Below are 10,760 nucleotides of genomic sequence, written 5' to 3' on the forward strand. Positions count from 1 at the left end.
ATACAAATTTCGGAAACGAAAATGTTTCAATTATTTAAAGTCTTCAAAACAAGTGATCATGAAATAAAAATTTTAAAAAGTGAAAAGTAAACAAAAACAATATCTTGATGTGAATATTAAACTTTGTGAATCTTGTAATTTATGAGTTGTAGAAAAGACAAAAGAAAAAGAGAGAGACGATACTTTATTAATCTTTGATAAATCTTATTTTTACTTAAAAAAAAAAAATTAATTGTTTCATTAACAAAATTTTGGTTTATATACGAACCGCAGTTTGGCCGGTTCTTTGAGTCGCCGGTTCCCGGGTTTCTGACGGTTCGATAGGGGTTTTTAACTGGTTGGATTTTAGTTGGATTTTAGCATTAATCCAACTTGGATTATTTTCGGTTGATGGTTTAACCCGGTCCGACCGCGGGTAAAAACATAGCTTTTTTTTATTCTAAAAAGGGGTAAAAACTAAAAAACAATGCACGGAATAATCGGTGGGCCGAAGCCTGAAGAAGAGCAAGCGATCAAATGCTGAGATCGACCAAATGGGCACACAAAAATCTGGAAAAGGACACTTCTGTTTTTATTTTTTTAATGAATTAATAATAAATCGAAATTAAGCTGAAAATACTATAAAACCTAAAACTTTAACTTATTTACATATCCAACCAACCTACCCCACCCACTAACCCGACCCGCGTGCCCTTCCCGGATCCTTCCCCCTAAATCAAACTAAATCCCTAATTCCTCTTCCCCGACATAACCAACAGAAAAAAATTCACGATCTCTCCCCCTTCCCTCTATCTCATCTCACTAATCAAACTCTACCACAATCATCACGATCTCCCTCTATCTCATTTGTTTCTCTATTTCGTGTTACTCTTTGAAACACTATGGCTCCAAAGACTCGTTTCACCGAACAAACGAACAAAGAAGGTGCGCCGGAGAAGAAGAAGAAGAATGAGTCAGTGGTGGAGAAGAAGAAAGCTGCGGTGGAGAAGAAGAAAGCTGAGGCGGAAAAGAAGAAGAAAGACTCTGTGATAAAGAAAAAACAAGCAGCGGTGAAAAGGAGGAGAGAAGCCGTTAAAAAAAAAAGAGATGCAGAGAAAAAGAAGATTGAAACCGCAGAGAAGAAGAGGAAGCGAGACAGTGGTGTAGACGATGAGTCCTCGTCCAATCCAACCAAGCGGCCTCAGACCGCATCTTCACCAGAACATCAAGCCGATCCTGATCATTATCCGCCACTATCAACGGAGTTACCTTCGCAGGATGATAGAGAGGGTACGCCAAGCCCATCAGTTCCGATTGAGCCACAAAAATCACCTACTCAAACACCCAATGAGGCGGAGAATCCACTGCAAGCTCCAATAACTTCTACCAACAGAGAATCAGGCTCACCCGAGGCTGCCATTAACAATGACGGGCAAACGGTAAACAAATCAATTAAAATGGTTTTGGAATTTTTATGATAAAATTGGACTAACAAATAGGAACCGTGAGCAGATTGGATCTAACAACATAGATTCAAATTCACATGAGGCTGCTATTGGATCTGCTGCCATTGACAACGACGCTCCAAGAACGGTAAACAAGTCAACTTAAATGGTTCTAGAAATATTTATCATAGGGTCGAAAAAAAAAATAAGTAGTGATTATATAAGAAGTGTAACTAGTACAACTAAAAGAATGAAACTAGTTCAACTGGTAATAAAATGTTGTAAAACAGAATCAATGGAACTAGTATAACTAGTACAACCACACTTCTTATAACTAATATAACTGGTATAACTATGAAAAGTATAATTAGTCTAACTAATACAACCGAGTATTAAATTACTAGTACAACTAAAAGAGTGAAAATGGTGCAACTGGTAATAATATGTTGTAAACAAATTCAGGATAACTAGTAAATTTTTTTTTATAAGTAATATAACTGGTACAACTACGCTTCTTATACGTAGTCTGACTAGTATAACTAGAGAAGTATTTTGTATAACTGTTTAATGAGATGGTGTTGTTGTTGTATAACTAGGCTTGCTGGTAGAACTAGTAATATTATTTTTAATTTAATTAGTGTAACTGGTACAACTAAGTGTTTATGTGTTGTATAACTCAGTTATTTATTCTTTGTATTTTGTTTGTATTTTTCAGGTTGAGAGTGATGATATGACCGTAGAAGCTGACAGACCTGCTGGTTTTTTCTTCAATCCGAGCAACTATGGAAAGGGTTGCAAGCTCTCCTCAAGGTGCCATCAACACGATTTTCTGAACAAGACGATTGGTAAGTTGGATGCCTCAGAGAAGAGTTGGTTTCAGGAACATCCTCAGTTCAAGCATATATTCCACATGGATTGTACCTCAACAAGAAAAGTGATGGGATTGTGGATGTTGCTACTTCGTACTATGCATACAGAGAAGGGTCGACAAGCTTGGTTTGGGGTAAACGGTGTTCCAATTAGATACTCTATCAGGGAACATAGCCTCCTCTCTGGTTTATACTGCCACTCATATCCAGAAAACTATCAGAGCATAGGGAGACTGAAGTTTGCGAGAAAGTATTTTAAAGTGAAGAAGACAAAGGATGGGAAGGAAAAGGGTCTGCAAGTGACAGAAGCGGATGTTAAGGAGAAACTTCAGAAGATGAAATTTGATGGTAGTGGCGATCGTCTGAGGATGGCGGTTCTTTACTTTCTGGCTACAGTTTTAAGAGGAAGGTCCAAAGCAGGATACTTCATTGAGTATTTCCTTCTCCAAGCAGTAGAAGATTTGGAGTTTTGCACCGAATTTCCATGGGGCCGTTACACCTTTGATGATTGCATGAAGGAGATTTTTCATGTAAGGGATCATTTTCGTGATGGGATCCCAGAGCATGCACAGTGGGTATTTCCTGGGTTTATCAACCCTTTGGAGGTATATGAATAACATTTTTCATAAGCATATTTGTTATAATATAACTAAAGTGATTGTGTGAAATGATGTGCAGATATTAGCATTTGAATGTATCCCTGTCCTTAGGGAAAGATTCAGAGAGCCTGTTCCAAACTGTTTTGATGGTTGTCCAAGAATGTGCAAATGGAAGTTCAAGAGGACCGGAACAACAGGATTTCCACTTGACATGATTTATCGGACGCTAGGAAACACAAAGGTAAAAGCTTATAATTTTTTTAAGTGTTGTTTATGTCATTTTCTTCAAGTTCATAGTTAATTAAATGTGTAATTTGTTGTTGGTCATTTCAGGAGATTATCAGTGTTTTGGAACCAAAAGGAAATGAAGTAGACCTTTTGTATGAAATAATGGATGAAGGGACTTTTGAAGACTTGGAGCTGATAGATGATTCGGATACGCTAGACATAGCTGTTGACAGTTGGAACAAGATCCTAATGGAACCAGGGAAAAAAATCTTCTGGCCGGATCTATATGAGATGGATGTGAGAACCCGAGAGCAACAAGAGGAGGCAGGAGGCGAGGCAGGGGGCGAGGCAGGAGGCGAGGCAGGAGGAGAGGCAGGAGGCGAGGCAGGAGGCGAGGCAGGGGGTGAGGCAGGAGTTCAAACAGGGGGCGAAGCAGGTCGTGAGAGTTTAAGAGAATTAGAGTTGAAGTTGAACAAAAGAATGGATGATGGATTTGCATTGAGAGACGAAACAATTCGTCTTCTGGAAGCAAGAGTAAAGGAGTTGGAAGAAGAAAAAATCCAGAGAGAAAGTTGGTCGTTCCAGGAGGGCGAGATGTATGGTGATAAGGAGGCTGAGATACTTGGTGATAAGGAGGGCGAGATGCATGGTGATAAGGAGGGTGAGATACATGGTGATAAGGATGGTGATGAGACTAACAAGGATGGTGATAAGGCTGATAAGGATGGTGATGATGAGCCTGATAAGGAGGGTGAGGATGGTGATAAGGCTGATAAGGATGGTGATGATGAGCCTGATAAGGAGGGCGAGGATGGTGATGAGGCTGACAAGGGTGATGAGGCTGAGAAGGATGGTGAGAAGCAGATTGAGGCAGAGGCTGACAAGGGTGATGAGGCTGAGAAGGATAGTGAGAAACAGATTGAGGCAGAGGCTGAGAAGGATGGTGAGAAACATATCGAGGTAGAGGCTGAGAAGTTGATGCAAGGTAAGTCATGATAACATATAACTTCAAATTTTATTTTTAATGATGATGATCTAAGTCAGGATGTATTTTTGTTCAATGTAGATACTGAAGATGGAGATGAGCAATCTACACTTCAAATTATGGCAGACACTGCAGAGAGATTTGAGAAGGCTGCTGCGGAAAAAGCTGTTGTGGACAAGACAGATGAGGTTGTAGATGATGATGCTTTGGAGAAGGAAGGTGAGGTTAGAGTTGATGACGCTTTAGAGAACACAGCTTCGGTTGGAGATTCACAGGATCCTGCTGAGATGCCAAAGAGGGTGCCCAAGCGTTCTCATTTGTTGAGGTCTCCTTTTACGCCAAACTGATTTGGCTGAACTATGTTGTTGTTTTTGGAACTTGTATGTGTTTGTTTTAAAACCTAAAACGGATGAACTTGTATGTGTGTGTGTTTTAAAACCTAAAACTTGTATGTGTGTGTGTTTTAAAACCTAAATCCAAACTTGGTGGTTGAACAGGTTGCAATTACAGGTGGGAAGTAAAACAACATTACAGCATCAACTATGCCAAAAAATATGAAAGTAGTATAACTAGAAAAACTAGTACACCTAGTGTTAAATTAAAAAGTGTAGGACTTATCTGGGAATCCACTTATTTGAAACTCATTATGCACACAAAGTTGTTTTAGTTTTTTAGTTGTACTGGTTTCTACAAAGTTGTACTAATTTATTAGTTATACTGGCTTGCACAAAGTTGTACTAGTTTATTAGTTATACTAGTTTGTACAGAGTTGTACTTTGGCAGTGAAACCTGAATATATTAGTTGTACCAAAGAGAAATACCATTATCTAAGTTGTACCACTCATTTATGTTAACATGTGTTTGCCCGGATACAATGAAATCATCACTATTGTGAAAATACTTGTCATGTATGTTTTTCAAAAAATATGTGGACAAATATGTTAACAAACCTTAAAAGTATAAGGTAGATCAAGCAAACTTTTGTGATGGAGGTAGAAATCCAGAAAAAAAAAAAAAACAATACAAAACACAAAGAAACCTATCCAAACACTTAAAATTAGACCATTTGAATGTTTTATTAATATGAAAAAACCTAAAATAATATTTAAATTTCAGATCCTCCATAGTTGTACTAGTTATTCCAGTAGAACCTATTTTAGTAAACTAGACATAGTTGAACTAGTTATTCCAGTATAACTTATTTTTAGTTTTACTAGTTGTACCAGTATAACAACACAAAAACATGAATGTTAGGTTTAATGAAGTTTTACCAATTGTACCTGTTGTACCTGACAGAAACAACACATTACATAAATAAGTTCTACAACACATAAATAAGTTTCATAACACATAAGTAAGACTCACAAGACTAAGCAAGTTCCATAACACATAAGTAAGACTCACAAGACATAAGCAAGTTCCATAACACATAAGTAAGACTCATTCATCAATTCCATCGCTTCCACTTTCATCGCTGTCAATTCCATCATTCTCACACACCAATGGTGGATACTTCTTCTTTTTCTTCCTCCGATATTCCCCAGCTGATGGAAATCTAGTTTCTTGTAGTCTTCCTTTCTTTCTTTCCACATGCGGAGGGTAGACAACCTGAGATAGGATTTCATCTGGAATTTCATAACTTTCCCATAATGAATGATGAGGCACTGGATATATTGTCTTGTAATATGCCAAAGTCCACTGCTCCATATAATAATACTTAGAACAATAGTCTTCAGACATTTCTCCACGCGCGATGATCGCAGCCTGTGCATGCACACAAGGATACCGATCAATATCAAAACACTTGCACTGGCATGTTCCGTTGCCTAAATCAACATAATAACCTTGACCATCTTTGCCAATCACAGTGTACTGACGTTCAAATCTGTTTAGCTCCATCACCGTGAGCTTTTTTGCCTTCGGATAACTGTGATGCAATATCCCATGCACGTAGGGAATTAGTATCTGTCTCTCTGGAACGCGTAAAGATAAATCACGATATTTGTTAAACCATTCTACCATCTTCCCAATGATCACATCAAGCATTGGCAACAATGCATATTTCCTTGGTTCCTTTAAAACACCATTGATTGATTCAACAGTGTTGGTTGTATCTATGTTGTACCTTTCTCCCGGAAATTGACATCTTGCCCATTTGGTCTCATGAACACTCTCATCTAGATACTCAGCGGCTTGAGGCAACGTTCTCCTGAAATCATTGTAGCTTTTTCTGAACTCGACCTCTGTGTACATACCAGCAATTTTTCTAAACTTTCTGGCAACCCCTTTCTTGTTAACTTTGCTGCATGCTCCGGCAACATTATTAGACAAGTGAAAAATGCAATATCCATGGATCGCCATTGGGTACACCTCGTGCACCTTCTTGATGATGCATTGGTTTCTATCAGTACAAAAAACAAGCTGAGGATCATCTGGTATCAAAGTTTTCAGTATAGTCAAAAACCACTCCCAGCTCGCATTTTTCTCACCATCTACTACCGCAAAAGCGAGGGGATAATGATGATGATCTGGATCCTGAGCAGTGGCAATGAGAAGCACTCCTCCATACACACCCTTCAGGTGAGTTCCATCCATTATTATCACTTTCCTCATTGCTTGAAACCCTTCGATGCAAGCTTTAAGCGCAAAGAACATATACTTAAACTGCTTCTTCTCATCCACTACTAATCTTGTGATGGTACCAGGATTCATTCTTTCTAACATGTACAAGTAAGATGGAAGTCTAGCAAAACTCTCCTGAGGGTTACCACGCAAATCACTGACAGCTTTGTGTTTCCCTCTCAAAGCTGTAGAATATGAAACCGTGACACCTAGTTTGTTCTTCACCAACTTTATGAGAGACTTTGGATCTGGAGTCTTGTATTGGCCTGGATAATCTTCATGCACCACTCCTGCGACCAAGCTTGGTGTTCCTCTTTTCCCCCTCTTGGTTACACTTCCCTCTCCCCGAGTACACGTATGCATCTTTCTATACGTTCTGACACTGAAAAAGGCTGAGTTTTTCAGCCTTGCAGCTCGTAAATACCATCTGCATCCAACCCCACGACATTTCAATACATAAACAGTACGATTCGTCTTGATTATATCAACCTCAAAACAATTCGAATGCACTCCTGCGTCCACTAAATTCCTCAGCTCTTCCTTAGTCGCAAATTCTTGATACAAACTCATATCAATACCATCATCCCACTCAGCATTGACAATTGTGTCTACAGATGGTGTAACAGCCGGCAACTCCTCCCTATCATTCATTTCATCACCCTCTTCATTGCAATCCTCATGCTCATACCTATCTGATTGTCTTGGAGGAACAATTGCTAACTCCTCATGATTATACCCATCTGATTGGTTTTGAGGAACAATTGCCAACTCCTCAACTCCAGCCATACCATCATTAGCTCTGGCATCAATCTGAATTTCCTCGTTCATAGAAAACTGCTCGTTACTCTGATTTTCTGAGATATTTTCGGAAAACTCCACATGCAAAACACTACGCCGGTTTTTCCTATCCACCTCCATTAAATATCCTAAAACATCTTCATCATCCAAAATATAACAAGGCCTCTTATTATCCACGACCAGGGGATAGTAGCTCAGTTGAAGCTTCGTCGCAGCTACATCGATATTCATTTTCTTGCCTATTCTATCAACCAAGCGAGAATAGGTTATCTCCTCATATTTTCCTCTCATTACTAATGTATAAATATTTTTGTCTCCACCATGATCAAAATGTATCACCACAGCTCCAGTACCATCCATAGTTCCTGAAAAGAGTTAAAACCAACATTACAGCTTACAAGTTATATCAGTTATACGAGTTCTAAAGTCGCTAAAATACGGGTTATACTAGTATTACCAGTTATACTGGTTTACATGTAACAGTCGTTTATAAGTTATACTAGTTATACTAGTATTTGACTTGTCAAAGGACTACTAAGAGTTATACAAGTTTTACCCATAGTCTTATTCAGTGTTACTTAGAGTTGTACCAGGTTTACTAGTTGTACTAGTGTTATTCTTAACGAGTTTTACCAGGTTTACCAGGTGTACTCAACGTCTGTTGTACCAGTGTAACCAATGTAAAAAATGATTTAATCTACAATATCATGATTCATACTATAAGAACGTTATCTTAAACCATGGAACCTGACTCATAATGGTAACATACATATTATGGGACTAAAACTAAACAGAAAACAAATAAAAAAGAAGAGAAGAGTGAGAGAGAAGGAGAGGGAGAGAGTATACACTTACCAAGCGATTTCAAGACCAAGGACGAGGCACATTTGCTGTTTCAAGGACGAGAAAAGCTGTAGAAGAACCCTAAGAAACAGAATTAAAGGTTTGTGGATAAAAACTTGAAGAAGAGAACTTTGGTTGGTGATTGAAATGAATTTTCGTGGGTGGTTGAGTAATGAAGAAGATGAAGATGTGAGGGAGTTAATATGGATTTTGGGTGGGACCCAGGCGAGAGAAAGAGAAAGGAAGAAGAAAATTGGACGACCGAGATTAGAGTTTCCATTATTTGATCCAATGGTTCACATGCCACTTTCATTAATGGCAAATTGGTAATTTACCAGCCCTTGGTCCATGATAGATCACAATTGGTCTATGTAGACTTCTTTTTGTCTTTTTGGTCTGTTATAGATCATTGTCCGAAAGGATTTGAGAGTTGGGATTCGCCGGCGGCAACAGGCAGAAAATGCTGAATCATTTGCTCTATCGCTCTCACACCCCTTCTCTCCTCTTCTCCAGAACCTTCTCCTCCTCCTCTACGCTTTTCGTCAAAGGTGCCATTATGTCTCTCTCGTTTCATCTGATACTTGATCCATCGTCCCACCAATCTAATTTCTCATTTCTTGATTTGATTTTGTTTTGTAAAGTGCATGTATGCTTTGATTACGAACTCTTAGGGACAGTGTTTTGATAAGGGATAAGACAAGGGTCTGTCTAATTTTCTTACCAATCTTCAAGTTTCAAACTTCGGATGTTTTTTAAATTGTCTTAGTGATTTCTTTCCCCTATAATTGAAGGGGTTTGTTTTCAATTTATCGAAAGTTGCATCTCGTGGAAGATATGGTCTGACCCCTATTGTGATTTGGTTCTGTTTTATGTTGTGTTAATTTCCCCCGTATGGTCTTCAAGTTTCAAACTTTAGATGTAAAAAAGCATCGTCTTTTGGCTTAGGGCAGGTCTAATGAGCTTCTTTTTATGTTTGTGGCAGGGATATCTTTCTCAAGCACAGAAGAAACATTAACGCAAGCATTTTCTCAATATGGTCGAGTTCTTGGAGGTCCGTCTCTTAACTCCCAACAGCATTTTTAGCTCGGCGTTTCTTGACACAACTGCATTTACATATCTCTTTTCTCTTCTTCAACTTTTTGGTTGCTTCAGTGGATGTGGTAATGGACGAAGTCAGATGTAGGCCAAAAGGGTTTGCTTATGTCACATTCTCTTCTAAAGAAGAAGCCGCAAAAGCTTTATTAGAACTAAACGGACAGGTATGAATTCCCTTCTTCATTGTTATCAAGTCTAAGAAGCGTTGTTCGTTACCTCAGTTAGGTTGGAAATGTATATGATGAATATTTGTGAATCCCCCCGGGTGGAGCATTAGAACAAGATATGTCAGATTTATATAATGGGAACTATTTGCTTGGAATAATCCGACCACACAGAATCATCAACTCTTTGAACTGGTTATGTTGCGTAATCTTCATGAAAATCTTTGTTATTTCGTTCTCAGTTGGTAGACGGGAGGGTTGTGATCCTCGACACAACGAAAGCCGTGAAACAGAATCGACCAGACAGCAAGCGGAAGCATGCAGATGCAGGTGGGTGATAGCTGATACTTCTCTTTTCTCTTACGAGCTAATTGTTAGGTGAAATTTTTGACACACAATCATGTACCTGTTCATTGAATTGCAAAATGTCTTCTCAACTTTTGTTTTGACTCAGTGGAAGAGGTTCCGAACAGCCAACACGTGGTTACTCCAGAAAGTTAGGCAACGTTTTACTGTTTTGGCAGCAGAAGAAAGAAAAAAAGACGAGAAAGCCTCTGACTTATCAAGTCTATGATCATGTGAAGTTACTCCAGGTCCAGGCTAACCTACATTTACCTAATAGTCTTTAATTTTTGTGGATGACTGTGCTTCTTCTTTACCTCATATTTTCTCGTTCTTCTCCTTTGTTGGACAAATTTACTCTTTCTTCTTTTCACAAGTTTCTTCATGTTTTGGCATCTTCAAATTACACAACTAAAGCACCACATGTAACGTAATTATTCATTCGTCACCTTTTTAAGAATGTCTGAATATTGATATAGTGAAGCCTCAATGGCACACTAGCCTCTCTCTAACGCTACTTATATAGTGAAGCCTCAATGGCACACACTCTTTGTGAAGATAAAATCCACCTCATCATTCCAGAAGATGTGTACCATCTTCAGGATTTAGGTAAAATGGGTCGTGGTCTTGTCCTTCCTTCCGTATTGATACGATACATGGCGATGTGTAGCCACATAACCGAACATCCAAATTCAAGTAATGCATTCCTTGTAAATAGCCCCCACTTATTTCATCATTTGAGAGGATCTGAAAAATTATATTCAGACGTTTGTTGCATTTATTCTCTTCCA

The 10,760-nt window shown here is 38.6% G+C and overlaps 3 protein-coding genes across 4 annotated transcripts; 2 read left to right on the forward strand and 1 right to left on the reverse strand.

Annotated features, from left to right (window-relative positions):
* The first annotated feature begins 277 nt into the window (after positions 1-277).
* Positions 278-10,445, forward strand: LOC106399349 (small RNA-binding protein 11, chloroplastic). Of its 2 annotated transcripts, none has more exons than XM_013839826.3 (6): positions 278-509; positions 8,783-8,916; positions 9,351-9,419; positions 9,521-9,627; positions 9,870-10,005; positions 10,082-10,445. In XM_013839826.3, the coding sequence occupies exons 2-5, from the start codon at positions 8,829-8,831 to the stop codon at positions 9,963-9,965; spliced, it is 360 nt and encodes a 119-aa protein (XP_013695280.1). In that variant the 5' UTR covers positions 278-509; positions 8,783-8,828; the 3' UTR covers positions 9,966-10,005; positions 10,082-10,445. The 2 variants fall into 2 exon arrangements, with proteins under 2 accessions (XP_013695280.1, XP_013695279.1); XM_013839825.3 differs by having other exon boundaries at positions 9,870-9,957.
* Positions 569-4,556, forward strand: LOC106413513 (uncharacterized protein At3g43530-like). Its single transcript, XM_048752771.1, has 6 exons — positions 569-1,418; positions 1,492-1,572; positions 2,140-2,898; positions 2,972-3,133; positions 3,226-4,105; positions 4,187-4,556. The coding sequence occupies exons 1-6, from the start codon at positions 882-884 to the stop codon at positions 4,450-4,452; spliced, it is 2,685 nt and encodes an 894-aa protein (XP_048608728.1). The 5' UTR covers positions 569-881; the 3' UTR covers positions 4,453-4,556.
* Positions 5,396-8,776, reverse strand: LOC106405995. The gene is made up of 2 exons (XM_013846566.3): positions 8,381-8,776; positions 5,396-7,890 (listed from the first exon to the last, which is right to left on the reverse strand). Exon 2 carries the CDS (start codon positions 7,883-7,885, stop codon positions 5,546-5,548), a length of 2,340 nt encoding a protein of 779 aa, XP_013702020.1. The 5' UTR covers positions 7,886-7,890; positions 8,381-8,776; the 3' UTR covers positions 5,396-5,545.
* Positions 10,446-10,760: the final 315 nt, after the last annotated feature.

This window comes from Brassica napus, chromosome C3 (assembly GCF_020379485.1).
Source record: "Brassica napus cultivar Da-Ae chromosome C3, Da-Ae, whole genome shotgun sequence".
In the NCBI taxonomy this organism is placed as follows: Eukaryota; Viridiplantae; Streptophyta; class Magnoliopsida; order Brassicales; family Brassicaceae; genus Brassica; species Brassica napus.